We start from the raw sequence: 15,708 nt of genomic DNA on the forward strand, positions 1-15,708 counted from the left end.
ACCTTATATCAATTTTGCTGCGTGGTTTTATCCTGGTTGTGCTTTTTATATTGTATTTTGTATTTGTATTTTTAACTTGTTGGTTGTTTTATGATGATTTTAATTTTTGTGAACCGCCCAGAGAGCTTCGGCTATTGGGCGGTATAAAAATGTAATAAATAAATAAATAAATAAATAAATAAATAAATAGTTTTAATTGTTCTTATTGCTTTAAAACTTTTCTATTGGTTTTAGCTTGTTAATGATCTAATACATTTTTGTCTGTGTATATTTATTGTTTTATATTGTTCTGATTTTATCTGTACGCCTCCCTGAGATCTCCGTGATATAGGGTGGGATACAAATGTTTTAATAAATAGATAAATGTTCATGGAGGATAAAGCTGTAGTTGGCTATTTAGTCATGATGGCTGTATATCACCTTCGGTATTGGAGATAGTATGCATATCATAGAATCGTAGAATAGCAGAGTTGGAAGGGGCCAACAAGGCCATCGAGTCCAACCCCCTGCTCAATGCAGGAATGTATGTAAGTTACTGGGGATCACAAGTGGGAAGGTGATATTGTTCTCATGTCTTGCTTGTGGGCTTCCCACAGGCATCTGGTTAGCCACTGTGTGAACGGAATGCTGGATTAGATTAATGGAGCTCTTCTTACGTTCTTAAGGTTAAACTGGTGGCCAGGAACCTGTGGCCCTCCAGATGTTGTTGCTGAACTCCCAGATCCCACTAGCTCCTGCCAGCATGGGCAATAGTTGGGTGAAGGAAATTGTAGTCCAACATCTGAAGGGCCACCGGTTCCCCACCCTTGCTTTCAAAGTCCTCCGTAGGAGCTGATTCCTGGAAAGCAGCGAACTGAGTTCTGGCACCAAAACCCAATTCTTGCTCTGCATTTCCATGTTATCAGAGAAGATCAGCTCTGAAGTTGGCAGCATGTGGCCTGCAATGGGCAATTTACTGCTGAATTTTGGAACTACAAAGGCTAAAATGGCCAGATTTTACCTTGTTTTCAAGCTACATTTGTTGACTTTAGCTTTCTGTAGCAATTTGCTACCAAAAATCTACAGCAAATTGCTGGGGAGGGTTTGCCACTGCTGTGTTTGATGGTGCAGCGGCGGTGGGTGTGGGTGAAAATGGCCCCCAAGGTCTCCGAAGTACTATACAGTAGAGGACGGACTGTGTGAGAACGGACCCTCTACTTACAGAGGCCTCTGTAGATGGGGTGGTGCCATTATCACGGCAACAAGGGAGAGGGCCTTTTCGGTGATGGCCCCCCGACTGTGGAATGATCTCCCTGATGAGGCTCGCCTGGCACCAACACTGTTATCTTTCAGGCACCAGGTCAAGACTTTTCTCTTCTCCCAGGCATTTAACAACGCTAAATTTCTTTTCTAACAGACTGCAGAACTGTTGTTTTTAAATGGATACTGATGTTTTTTATGTCTCTGATGGTTTTTAAATTTTGTATATTTTTTAATGTTTGCTGTTTTAACTTTTGTGAACCGCCCAGAGAGCTTCGGCTGTGGGGTGGTATATAAATGTAATAAATAAATATTCATCACTGATAGACCAGTGGTCTGGACTGATGCCCTCATGTCCTGCTGGAGAGCTTTGAGCAGCATCCCTCTGGCCTCTTCAATGGGTTTGGCTTAATTCAGCAAGGCAGTTCTTAAGCTGAAATGTCGGAGCACGTGGCTGGCCTTTTTACAAGATGTGTAAAGACTGATGGGGCGAAATGCGTCACGTTACGGCTTCCCTCAAAGCAGCATGAATGCTCACATCTGTGTACAGAAGCCCCACACCTTTAGCTCACGTTATAATTTACAGGGAGACAAGCTGACATTTCTTTTCCAAACTCTAAAGAAAAGTTTATTTTTATCTTCTTTTTTTAATGGCAAGGGTAAAAGAGCTTTTTTTAAAAAAGTGAGGAAAGTGTAGCTCTCTTTAAGCGAAGAAAAATCTGACTTATAGATTAAAATACTGTCATTTAACTTTTTCACCACTACTGAACAGAGTTGTCCCCTTCATTGAGTTATCCGGCACAATCGCAAGATCACTTTGTTGATTAGTTACTGCTAGTTTAGAGCCTAATAGTGAATTAGGATTTATTGATGTGAAATGAGGATTTATTTGTTTTTTGCTCCTGTGTTTCATGACGGCATTGCAATTCTGCCGTCTTGTTGGCTACACATCCTCTTTTTGGAGTAATCCTTTTTGGAGCTTTTTACAATCTGTTTGGATTTTCACCTATCTACGGTGGTGTCATCCACAAATTAGGTTACCTCACTGCTCACCTTGACTCAGATCATTTCTAAGTAATGACATTTATCCCAATGGCTGTGCTATTGAATTTGTCTGGCGCAGATGGGTGAGAATTTCAGTTCAGTTCATTTTTCCAACATTCACAAAGTTCTTCATATTTGGGAGGGAAAGAACTTGAGATTTAAGTAACTTGAAAGTGGGGGAGAAATTTGTCCATCCTTAGTTGAAACCATATTTCTTTTAGCTTACCGCAGCACAAAGGCCAATTTTTTCACAACCTGGCAAGCCAAGTTCACTGGGAGAAGAGTAAATTAGACAGGCTGGGGAGAAGCTGGTATGTTCACCTGGGTTTGTCTTTGAACTTACCTCCCTCAGCTGCGAGGGCTGTCTCTGCCGTGGCTCCATTCAGACTGGCCCGATTAGGCAAATTCGGAGGGGCTCGGCCTCTCCGCAGCTATTAGCAATGACAGCTTTAACAGCACCACCAAATTTGGAGGCCCTGTACGTCCGAATATCACTTGTTGGAGGACAGGCAGAAAGGGAAAGCTCACAGGTAGAGTATGGGCATATTTGACTAGCCATGGATGGAAACACGATGCTCAGGATGCACCAGTTGCTGGGGAACATGGGCGGGAGGGTGCTGTTGCACCATGTCCTGCTTGTTCATCCCTGGCCGACGGCTGGTTGGCCACTGTGTGAACAGAGTGCTGGACTAGATGGACCCTTTGGCCTGATCCAACATCAGGGCACTTCTGATGTTCTTATATGGTCTTAAGCATGTGTTGTCACTCGATGCCCTTGCATGAGGCAGTGGGCCACCGCACATGGCACATGGCACCCCCCTCTCCTCAAACGCAGGCCTTTTCGATTGAGTCACTTTCCACCGGCCGTCAAGCGTAGAGAAACCAAGTGAAGTCCATGCATGTGTGAACCAGGCCCTTGTGTGCTTTCTGGCCTCAATTGAAGCGGCATTCCCAACACCCGAATCAAATGCCGGAATTGACATGGTATAGAATGAGGGTTCTGGATTCTCTCAGTGCATCCCCTGTCTCTCTTCATCTGCTCTGGGAGCGCAAAGACGGCTGTGCTTGTGCATAGAATTGCCACGTCCCCCCTCCCCCTACGCACGCTTACACTTCCCCAGTCAGCTGCAGCTCTGTACGATGATACATTTAATTATAGGTGGCACAGCCTGGCCTGGGTCCAAAGGGAGGCTGGCAGTTCCTTGCTCGTTGTCCACGCTTGGTAGGGCGCCTTCCTCGCGCCCGGTGCCTCTCCCGCCCCTCCTCTGTGACTTTGGCTTCCGCCAGATGTCACACCGCCACCGCCCCAACCTCCCGTCACTGGTTTTGTTGTTTTGTCGGTTGCGGTTGTCACCGAGGCCCCCTCCAGCTGTAAATTCTGAAGGATTTCACGCGTCTTCCTAATCGCTGCAGATACTTTAAATCGAACAGCGGAGAGGCAAAAGTGCCCCCGCCCCTCTTTCTGCTAAGTGTAACACCATGTTGGCATGGTGGTTGTTTTTAAAGAGTGCTTTACTCTGCCTCTTCCACCAGCCATCCCTTAAAAGAAGCAAAAAAAACCCACCCACCCTATAGCTTTCAGTGCGAGAGTCTAAAATCTCTACAGTGAACCTTGAAGTTCATTGCAAAACTTTGGTGGTAACTATATTTAATCTAAGTTTGAATCCTTGTTGGGCCACTATACTGTATGGAGCAGCTGTGGTCTCACAGCTGAGCCTGCCTCTCAGGGTGGTTGTGTGTGTATATAATGATTCAGTCTCATCCATTGCAAGGATCCCCCACCCATTCACCCCCTCCCTGAAACTGCTAGCAGTTTCCTTGCAGTGCGCAAGTGTGCCCTGGCATATTGTTCAGGAGCTGCTGGTGTACGCCATTGCACTGTGCATTTCTGCCCAGTGTAATAATGGGACACTTAGAGGGAATGTATTCATTTTATTTACTTATTACTTTTATATACCGCCCCACAGCCGAAGCTTTCTGGGCGGTTTACAAAAATGGAATGGAAGCATGGTGTTTTTGCGCTGGGTGGCAGCCTTCCCCCTCGTAATGTGGTAGAGCACCTGCTTTCAATGCAAAGTCATCCTCAGGGGTCCTTCTCCGTGAGCCCCTGCCAAAGGAAGTGAGGCAGGTGGCTACCAGGAGGAGGGCCTTCTCTGCTGTGGCACCCCGGCTGTGGAATGAGCTCCCTAAGGAGGTCCGCTTGGCACCTACATTATATGCCTTTAGACGCCAGGTGAAGACCTTTTTTATTTTTCCAGCATAACAGTCTATAAATAAATTTTAACTTGGTGTTTTAAATTTGTAATTTTGCATTGCTGCTGTTTTTATCTGGTTGAGCTTTTATATTGTATTTTATAGTATGGTTTTATACTGTTGTTTTGTACTTTGAATGGTTTTAATTTTTGTGAACCACCCAGAGAGCTCCGGCAATTGGGAGGTATAAAAATGTAATTAATAAATGAATAAAGTCCCTGGTTCAGTCACCAGGTAGGGCTGGAAAGATTCCTGCCTGAAACCCCGGAGAGCCGTTGCTGCCAGCCAGTGTCAAGAGTGCTGAGCTAGATGGACCAATGGTCTGACTCGGTATAAGGCCATTTCCTATGTCCCTAATGTGTCATTCCTCGTGCGTGCACCCCTGCCCCACCCCAACGATAGCAAAATGGGGGATATGACAATTGAGGGAGACTTGACATGCCTCCTGCCGTTGTCTGTGTCAACTAAGCATTCCCGATCAAGTTGTTGCACAGCTGTCTGGGTCTAATTAGCTTGCACATCATTTATGCATGTATGCTTTGACATCTGACACAGACTCGGATAAAAGTTGGTGTTTAGACGCCATGTTTGTGGCCCGGAACCTGACTCTCCAATTACGGTGTGCCTTTGATTTGCCAGCTTCTGTACGTGCAAGATGCTTAGGCGTAAATAAGGGGGTGTTAACATGGGCTAATTAAATCAATAGTGCTGGAGCTTTTAATCTCAGAAATCCTTCTGAAGTTCTTCTGCACAGATTTACAGCATGTTACCTTAAAGGAACCCACCCTGTGTTGCAGGGGTGGCCAACTTCACTGTGTTGGGGGTTGGCAGATGGTCTCCTGGGCTGCACCCTCTCCCTGGTGGCTGGGCAGCTGGATTTCCATGTATCTGGCTGCAGTGGCAGGGGGACCCACGGGGGCAGCAAAACCACCCATGGGTGCGACCTGTGGGCCTTGCGTTGCTCACCCCTGCTGTGGTTGGAAATAGAATCTAAAAAGGCTGCTTTGTCATATTGGAAATGAATTCTAGTTACCCAGTAGAAAATGCTTGGGGCACATGGGGTGAATGGAAGAGGCATTCGTGGCGTTTGCAGCTCACCAGTCTTGCTTATACTTTTCTTTCCTTACCCTTAGAATATTGACCGCATTCTTTACAGGTCCTTCTGTTTTTTCCAGGTCTGTGTTCTGACCGTTTCTTCTTCTTTGCAGACTCCTTATCATGTCAACCTCCTTCTGGCGGGCTACGATGAACAGGACGGGCCTTCCCTGTACTACATGGATTACCTCGCTTCCCTGGCGAAAGCTCCCTTTGCAGCCCACGGTTATGGCGCCTTCCTGACACTCAGCATCCTCGACCGTTACTACAAACCAGGTAAGTATGGCAAATTTGTGGTGGGGCACCCCGAGGACCGCAGCTGAAATCTTCCTTACTCAAACCCAAATATCTAGCCCTTAAGGCTACAAAAGGCAGCTGTGGCATGGTGTGAGCAACGCCTGAGGGATCAGACATTGGGCCAGAGGGGCAAAACAGTTTTTCTGGGTGTCTGGAAGCAAGTATTCTGAATAGTGCTCTTTCCTCTGGACTAGTAGGAGCAGAAGACTTTTTGGAAAAGGTTAAGATTTCTGCCAAACTGCATGATGGATGCAGTTCTCAGAATTCAGTTTTCTTAGTGCAGGTTCTTGTATTCTATTAAGACATATTAGCTTGGATCCAGACTATGTTGGTTGCACCGCTGTCTCCCAGAAAAAGCAATATGAAAAATTAGTTATGACTATCTTTTAAGGCCCATTGATTTGAATGGGCTGTATGTACAACTGACTTAGCCTGGGTCCAACCTATTACACTCATCCCTGAACACTGTAAAAAAAAATGGGGGAACCATTGACCCTGTTCACATATAACCACAATTCCTCAGTTGTTTATCCCAGGAATTGTCAGGGGTGAGTAGCAGCGAGCAAGTGCATTGCCTCCCGCACACTTGGCACTTCCATTTTCAATCAACAACCCAGGAATTTCCCATTGTTGGGTTGTTGTTAGGTTAACTCTGGGTTATTTGCTGCTGCGCAGCCACAACTAACTGGGTTAAACAACCCATAGTTAGCTGTTACTTGAGAACCGGGTCACTGCTTGCCATACAGCTAGCCCAGTGATCGAGGCAAATGAGCTAGCTTTTTGTAGCAGGGTCACTTGCCTCGGCTATGGGGGTATCCTGAAGATGAAGACAGAGATGCTGGCTGCACTTTGGGACTTATCTGCTTTTCAGCATGTAGCTGAAATGGAGATTCTAAGCTGTGCTGCATTTCTGGTGTCCCGGAATCTGGGAGTGCTATTTAGTCCACACTAGCTAATATGGGCCAGAATAAGTTACCAAAAATAAAAGGAAATTAAGATGTCACATGTTGACTTTTGATCGTCTAATGTGCTGCTTTTATCCTGTTCAAGACACAATAAGATTCATTCAGTGAGGTAGTGGCAACATTTTAATTTGCCCAGGGCACAAAAAGTCTTTGAATCATGCCTAACAAACATGCAAAGAGAGATGCAAAAGATAGAACTTCCTAACAGATTAAAAAAAGCCTTTCCCAGCCCTCTTGTTTTCTGGGCTTTCTAAAGACACTGCCTGTGCATTTCCAAGCTTCATGAGGGCTAGAGGCTCAGATTTTCTAAATGCGATGAACTTACAGATGCCCCCCCCCCAAAAAATGGCACCTTTTGTTTTGTTTTTCAGTATTAACTCCCATAGTGTTTGTGCTCATTAATAAGATTCTACCTGCTTAGGTTTGGAGTAAAGCAGAAAGTAATTCGTTCCCTCAGTTTTTGTCCAGAGTAGTATACTATTGAATATTTATTGAATATTTCTTTTCTCTATTTAGGTTTTAAGATATTTTATTTTAAATCTTTAATAGCTTTTGGTCGTTGACATGCAGTGGTATTTAGTACAGCATTTGATGGATGACCTGCAATAGTGTGTAGTATGTGACTATATTTCATGTTTGACCGCTTATGCCAGGCTTCTCCAACCTGGAGTGTACCACGCTAGGGCAGGCTGGTGTGTGCAATTTCATAGTCGACATCTACCAAAACAATGGAGGCGTTGACAAGTTTAAAACGCCTACATCCCAAACTTTGAATTACAATTTTACACCCAAGTATGCATTGAGCAGTGAGTTGGACTCGATAGCCTTATAGACCCCTTCCAACTCTGCAATTCTATGAGTCTATGTTCTGACATTGTTCATTTAAAAGCCAGGTGGCAAAACTGGAAATCTTGATAAATTTTGAATATTTGTGAACATTTTGTTTTCAACTATTGCTCGGAGCGCACTCTCATTGAAGAAGCAGCTTCAGTGGAAATTCTGCCCTGCTTTTAAACTGCCTCTGCAAGATGTCTTTGGTTGTCTTCTCTTTCCTGCAGTCCTTCCCTCCTCCCCCCCCCCCCGCACCTCCCATGATTGGTGGGAGCAGAATTCTGTCCCCTGACCTAATGTTTTGTCACAGTTCACTGTCCCCAGCAGGAGCAAACCTTTCTTCTCAGGCATGAGAATAGCCGAGGCACTTTGCACACGTGCCGTTCCCATTGTCAAAATGCCGCACTAAAAGCCCAGCACCCCTCCCCTTTGAGGGATTCGCAGCCGGCCGTGGACAGATGGAGCTGATTTAAAGCCGTAATAAGCTCAAGAAGGCTGAGTTGGGCAGCCTCTCCCAGCGCCCGAGCCCCTGGCCGTGGGAGGGAGGACTCTGTCGGGCTTCCCGTTACGGTGGAACAAATCGATTTTCGATGGCTCGTTGGACAAGAGCACTGGGGCACAGGTGATCCCTCATACATGTGGAACGAGTTTTCTCTGAGCTGGGAAAGAGACTTTCGTTCCTTTGTGCCTGGCTGAAAAGCTGTTCGAACTTCATACAGAGGTTTTTTTTTTGGCGGGGGGGGGAGAGACTCGGTTGCTAATCAAAGCTGCCTGTGCTGCCCTCTCTTCCTCCTCCTCCAGGTATCACCCGCGAAGAAGCGGTGGAGGTTCTCCAGAAATGTCTTGAGGAGGTGAGTGACCCGCCTTGGCCCAGGAGACGAATGTTTGGTTGCCTTTGTTCGGCCGGGGCTTTTCCCTCTCTTCTGCTGCTGCAACTTCTCTCCTCCCGCCCCCAACATATATTCTTGCCAGAAGCAGAAATAAATACAAAGCAGCCAGATGTGAAATTGGCTACTGGGGAATAAGCATTTTCCCCCTGTATCGTCCTAGTTTGCTTCCTGTTTTCCAGATTGGAAAGCTTAAATTTCCCTTTTTGGAAACTTTTCTGGTTCTTCCATTTTGAATGAAATTTCTGCTTCTTCCATATTTAATGCTACTAACCCGCCCTTCCGCCTTGTTTAGTGACCAGGGGGTTTAATCCTTCATCGGATTCATATGTTTGCCGCCTAGGTGATGGTATCGCCTGAGCTTGAAGTTGTGTAAAGTTACAGTCGCATTGCATCGATGGAGGGCAGGGGACGATAGGGTCGCAAGAAGGGCCGAACTCGCCCTGTCTTGGGGGAGCGTGGAGGCAGTGCGTGTGCTGCTGGGCTCTGCTCCCTGGGGGGGGGGGGGGGTGGAGGTGCTTTGGCTTGGAACCAGAACCTCCACCTCGGGTTGGCAGAGTCCATGCAGCCTTGGCCCAATGGCAGCATCTCCCAGAAGGGCCACCAGGGTTGAGGAAGTTCCAGCAGCCTTGTGGGGCACATGTTCTCCTAGACCACAGACCCCATGGGAAGCCTCCCTCCCAGTGGGGGGGGGGTGCCATTGCTCAAAACTGCCCCCCCCCCAAGATCACGCCCTTGCTGACTTTTGATCTCACAAATCTTTAAGTAACTGTGCTATTGATTTGTAAGGTGGTATATAAATGTTATTGTTATTAATAATAATTAGTATTATTCTTAGTAGTGTGTGTGTGTGTGTGTGTGTGTGTGTGTGTGTATATATATACACACACACACACACAAGCACAAAGATTACATTTCATAATAAGACCTTGGTGTAAGAGAGCAGGGGGCAGGGACTAACCACTCACCCACTGCAGTGGGGGATGGGGCGGGCGGGCGACTGGAGATTAGGTTCAGAATCCATGTATCATTTGAACTCAGTGCTCCCACCCCATTACTCAAGCAGCTGGACCCCTTCCTGACCGTGAAGACAAGGGTGAACTAACTAATCTAAAGTGCCAGGGAATGGGTCAACTCCTAACGGGCATCTCAATTCTCCTGTGACTTTTTGAAGGGTCCCCACTTTTTTTCTACATTTTTTTTAAGGGACTAAATCTAGGGTCTCCGATGTAAGCTCCTCTCTTGGCATCTCCCAGGCTCCCTGCCTCTCCTGATTTTGATGATGATGATGATGGCATGCTGCAAAATTAAGTGCTATCTTCTAGTGTTGTCTTTGACATCTTTAAAGAGTGGTTTTGGAGTTCAGGCCCCATTTTAGCCTTATGCTTAAGTTCTTGGGCAAGTTCATTTTTCTTTTAGTAGTCTTGCTAGTTGCCTTCTGGGAAATGAGTGTTTTGTGACTGGTCACGTCCACCACAACAACCGTCTTTTCAATGGACAACTCCCCCGTGGCAACCATTTTGTGATAGTGCCCACAGCTCTCTCTCTCTCAAAATTCCAAATGTTCCCACTGAGCCAAGGTAGTTAGGGACCACTGGAATAGATACTAATTCTTTGAGAATGGAAATAAAATTTCAACGTAAGCATTTGGCTCCAGCCCCTTGGATTTCTTAGGGGGGAAAACAAGCTTCATTTCAGGCAGCATAGAAATGAAACCCAAATGGACAGCTGAGAGGTCGTGCAACCTTTTGGGTGACTTGCTGAAAACTCTGAACGACGTGTGCCTCCTTCCTCCCACAGCTTCAGAAACGCTTCATCCTGAACTTGCCTTCCTTCAATGCTCGCTTCATCGATAAAGACGGCATCCACGAAGTGACCAGCATACCTCTCCTAAAATCAGTGGCCTGAACGCCCACACTTCCCGCCTCTCACCTCGGTTTGGCTTTTTGTACTTGTCTGAAATCCAGAGTTCATGTATTACATTTGCAACAACAAATAAAGATTGACTCTTACGATGCTTGCTTTTTTCCTCTCCCACAAACCAACCGATTCAGGGGCGAGATGGTTCTTGAATGAATTAGGTTTGCCTTCCCCAACCTGATGCCCTACAGATGAGTTGGGCTACAACTCCCAGAATCCCCCAGGCATCTGGAGAGCTGAAGTCTGAATTTGCAAGGCCTGGTAGATGGTTTCCTCCTTGTAGCAGGGGGCGGGGGTTCCTCACTCATGGTTTTTTGCTGACTATCTTCTCCATGTTTTGCTTTGCTTGTTTGCTTGTTCGTTTTTACAATACATTTTCCACACACAGAAAAGCATTTTCTGCAACGAAAAGCAAATTAATGATGACAAACCATATATTTCAAAAGGTGGATAAATAGTCATGAAGTACAAACAAGAAAAGTTGTGTTATACAGAGTCAGACGGTCTAGGTCAAAATTGTCTGTAACGGGCCTGTTCAGAAGACACCTTAACCCCTGCTGGTTAAGGCTTTTGGTTAAGCAGCAGGGTTTAAGGTGTCTTGTGCGATGCGTTTTGCTGAACCCTGCTCACTCACTAACCACAGTCGGACCGTTTGGCGGCAGGGTTAGCGGCTCTAACCGTGGCTTAAAGTGTTGTGGGCGGCAGCACGGCTTGTGGCTAGTGCTAACCCCAGAGAACCACAGTTTCGCTAACCACAGAGCCTGAAGTGTTTTCTGAACAGGCTCACTGGCTGGCAGCTGCGGTTACAGACAAGAGTCATTCCAATTCTACCCTGGGAGATGCCAGCAGTTGAATTTGGGATGTTCAGTATACAAAATGGCTGCTGTAATACAGAGCTATGCTTCTTCCTGGTAGTTTAGAGATGTTCTAGCAAGTTCAAAGAGCAGAGAGCCTTGGTTAAAGAAAAAAGAGCCTTGGTGCAAATGAAGCACAAATACCATACCACAAAGGTTGGCAACATGGTGCCCATGGGCCCCAGTGCACACGCACACACACACACACACACACACAGAGACCAGGCATTGCCTTTGTGCCTGCCAAAGTGCCCCTACCACTCTGGCTTGAAAAGAAAACACATTTTATTACCAGCAGGTGGAATTGCTAGGAAATAGGCTTCTGTTGGTGCTGAAAACTGGGTTAAAAGGAGCCGTTTATTATGTTGAGACCTCTTGCCTTGTACCCTGTCTTTTGCGCAGGTTATTTGTCTTTCAGGGTGAAGGCTACGTTAAACCTTCCTGATTTTCTAGTTTTCTACATGCAGGGACGGTTTTATTTTCTCTCAGGGAGCATTTAAAAATACAATTTCAGTAATTTGACTCGCTCTTTGCAAAGTCATGGGAGACTGTGAGCAGAGGGTTCCACTCAAGAGTGTGGGTAACCGAGAAAGCCAGGACTCCACGGGGCTGATGGTGTGTTGTAAGGTTTCCACCATTTAAAACCAAACCAAACACTGTAATGCTGATGCAAATTAAAGTCCAAAAATTAGGAAATGAGAAATGGAGGCATTCCTTTCTTCTGTGGCCAGGACGCTTTGAGGCTGAGTGTCAGTAAATTCAGGAGTGTCAAAATGAAGTTCTGAGCCGGCAACCGATCATTCTGTGCCAACGCAGATTGCTGGAAATCATTTGTGCAATTCACTGCCCCAGGATGCAATTGCTGGCTTTGAAAAGGAATTTGATCAATTAATGGGAGATTAAGGGTGCAATCCTATGGTTATTTAGGCAGAAAAGGAAGTCCTAGAACTCCCAGCATTCCCCAGCCAGGATGATGCCCTCCCTGGCCATGCTGCTTGGGGCTGATGGGAGTTGAAGTTCAAAACATCTGGAGGGCACCAGGTGGGAGGCTGGTGTAGGTGATGCTAGGTAGACGGACCAATGGCCTGACTTGATATAGGCTTTACAAAATGTGTCATATTTATTGTAGTTCTTTCGGTTAGGTAATTTTGCCGTTTTATCGAGTGGCGCCCCCTGGAGGCTGACCAAGGCCTGAATCTGATCAATTGTTGGAAGGAGTATTGAGAAGTTTTTCGCTGGGCCAAGCTGATGGGGGTAAAGCTTGTGTGTGAGACCTCGGTTCCACTCGATAATAGTAGGCCAAATGGACCGGTGTTCGAACTCACTACAAGTCAGCAGATGATGTTCAACTAGCATCTCAGCCCCAGTTTAGGGTGGTTATTAGACAGTCCTTGGGTTGTGCGGTGTGTGCACCCAGACTTGCCCCACCTCTTAGCTGAGAGGCATACCAGCCTCTTGGCCATACAGTGGAGGACCAGCATGGTTGCCAACATCTGGAGCAGCCTTGCCAGACCCCTGACTAAATGTGTGTGTCGGGGCGGGGAGAGCCAACCAGTTCGCCTAGTTCTGGCCAGCCTGCCTGATCGGATCTACCGTTTCTCTGTGAGATCTCTACAGGTATGGATCAATGATTGCAAAAAGGAGTTGGCTGTTAGAACTCTGAACTATCCTGTACCTCCCTGAACCACCTGCTGACTCTCTCACATGTCAGGAACTGGGCGAGGGAGGTTCTTTAGCGCTGCATGTCATCTGGCATTTTCAGCATCGAAGACGAACCCTGCCCAAGCTGACAAAAGGGTAATCCAGTCCAGCCTTCCGCTTCTCTTCTCTGAACTTAAGAGCCGAAGAAGAGCCACGCTGGGATGGACTAAGGGTCCATCTAGTCCAGCATTCTGTTCACACAGCGACGGACCGTCTCCGTGGGAAACCCACAAGCAGGACAGGAGTGCAGCAGCGCCCTCCCGCCCATGTTCCCCAGCATCTGGTGTTTGTTTATTTATTTAAACCTTTGTATCCCACCCTATATCACTAGGATCTCAAGGCGGCGTACAGATAAAGCTATATAACAATATAAAATAATAAATATACGCAGCTAAAAACATTAAACCATTAATCTGATACTGGAGGTAGCTTATATCCATGGGGGCTAGTAGCTATTGACAGCCTTCTCCAGGAATTTATCCAACCCCCATTTATACCATGCAAATAACTGTTCTTGTGAAGAACTCCTTCCTTTTAGCTGTCATAGAATAGCAGAGTTGGAAGGGGCCTACAAGGCCATCGAGTCCAACCCCCTGCTCAATGCAGGAATCCACCCTAAAGCATGAATATCCCACCAATCAGCTTCACAGGATGAACACATCATTGTTGTCGTTGGGTTCTAGTATTTTGAGAGCAGCTCCATTTAGGTACCTTCTCCAGGAATTAGTCTAATCCCTTTTTACATCTGCCTTAGTCCATGGCAGTGAATTCAGTTTTCTAACGATGCATTGTGTTATGAGAGATGCATCATGTCTTTCATCTTGTCCTGAATCTACTGCTCATTAATATCATTGCAAAGTGCCCGGCCCCTAAGGCAAGAGTGGGCAAGGAGACAGCAGGTGGTTCAAATGGGGGCTGGGGAGAAGTGCCTTGATTGTCAGGAGTTTGGGAAATTGGAGTAGGGAATATGAGGCTCAGAGGCCCCGGTGCTTTGAATTGGTAGCTATATATTACATTGTGCTTTATTTCTATGTGGCCTTTTTGGCCAAAAAGACCTTGCAGGTGGCTAACAAAAGGTTAATACACCCTTCCCCAGTATAATGCTTTCTAATATGTTGGGACTACAATTCCCAGCATTTCTGATCATTGGCTGGGGGATCATAGGAGTTGTGGTCCAACACCTCTGGGTCAATATAAAGTAAGCAATACAAGAAATTTAGAAATTTAAAGCACCAATACCTTCGTAGCATGTGTAAAAACAGTTCCACCAAAATTGCAAAGTCAGCTGGAGTACTCTGAAGTGGAGGTTTCGCACTTTCAAGAGTGCCGAACTATGCACGCTTACCTGAGCGTAAGTCTCATTGAACATAAGAGAGCTTACATTCGAGGAGGCGTGGGATTGGGCTGTACATGTCTGCGCAAAGGCCCAACTGCACTGACAACGAAGGCCCATTCCTCTTTGAACGTGTCAGCTGAGGCTGACGGATTTGCAACGCCCTCGCTGCTGTTTGGCGGTTTTCCCTTCATGTGGAATTAACGCAGCTCCTTTTAATAAGCCTTCCCTCTAATTAATTTCACCGCCAATCTTGACTGCTTTTTGCATGTTCCTTCTCCGTGCTGAAGTCACGGTGACGTGCGTGAGACCGAGGCTGTAGAAAGGCTGCCTTTTCTCTGCATACCAAGCAGGAAATGCATTTAGTAGTGTTGCAATTGATGCTGGTCTGTTGTTGTTTTTTAAGGGTAAAAAATTACGTTGTTGTGTCTTTTTACCAATACAAACACTACAACAATTTGCATTGTGGATGATCACCGGCAGACTGAATATGCTTGGAATATTACTTAATTTCTGTGTGTGCGTGTTTCATGGTTAGCTCTTCTTTATAGGCAGGTGATAGTTTTATGTATATTAATGATTCCACCCCCCCACCCCACCCCCAAACAGACTAGTTGGAGTTGGGTTAGAAGGAGCATATGTTCTGCCTGAGGGCAGGGGACCAAGTGCTGAATCCCCCACTGACGGGGAAGATAGGAGAGGTTGTGTGGAAGAGGGCAGAGCAGCAATCTCTTGGAATAAAACACAAAGTGGTCCTCCATTAAGCCACAGAACAAAAGGATTGGCCAAGCCTTCCAGAACAGATCCATAAGTGTAATGTTTTGTGCTACGGGCATCCTTATTTCAATGTTGCTTTGTTTTATTTTTATTATAGGGAATCCCGAGACTTTTAAATGAACACAGAATTGAACTGAGTTTTCTTATTTTTCTTCTGAAGAATTAATAATTAAAAAAACCAAGTAGAATAAGTGACCTGAAAAGCCTAAACAGCAGGGGGCAAAATAAATGAAACAAATAAGAAATAAGTGCCACTTGTAATTTTGAAAATGAGAAGTCATTGCTTGTATATAAATGATATGTGCAGTTTGGCCATAGTGTACAACTTCTTATATTTTGGCTGAATAAATTGGATGAGTACAGGTAAAACTACTAGGACTGAACATTAAGCCAGGCATGGGAACCTGTGCCTCTCAGCCTAGTTTTGTGTCGCCGGATGGGATGGGATGGGATGGGATGGCATGCACACACGCGCACACAAACATAGCACTCATGTTCTGTATAATTCTGCA

At 45.9% G+C, this 15,708-nt stretch overlaps 1 protein-coding gene across 1 annotated transcript in view; it reads left to right on the top strand.

Moving 5' to 3' along the window:
- PSMB2 (proteasome 20S subunit beta 2) overlaps positions 1-10,628 on the top strand; it is a 34,500-nt gene extending 23,872 nt beyond the window's left edge. Inside the window, exons 4-6 of the mRNA XM_063140166.1 lie at positions 5,745-5,907; positions 8,526-8,575; positions 10,412-10,628. Of these exons, the coding sequence (XP_062996236.1) occupies positions 5,745-5,907; positions 8,526-8,575; positions 10,412-10,519 (321 nt within the window). The 3' untranslated portion in view covers positions 10,520-10,628. The remainder of the gene's footprint in view (positions 1-5,744; positions 5,908-8,525; positions 8,576-10,411) is intronic.
- Positions 10,629-15,708: the final 5,080 nt, after the last annotated feature.

The sequence above is a fragment of the Elgaria multicarinata genome, chromosome 13 (assembly GCF_023053635.1).
Source record: "Elgaria multicarinata webbii isolate HBS135686 ecotype San Diego chromosome 13, rElgMul1.1.pri, whole genome shotgun sequence".
Lineage (NCBI taxonomy): Eukaryota > Metazoa > Chordata > Lepidosauria > Squamata > Anguidae > Elgaria > Elgaria multicarinata.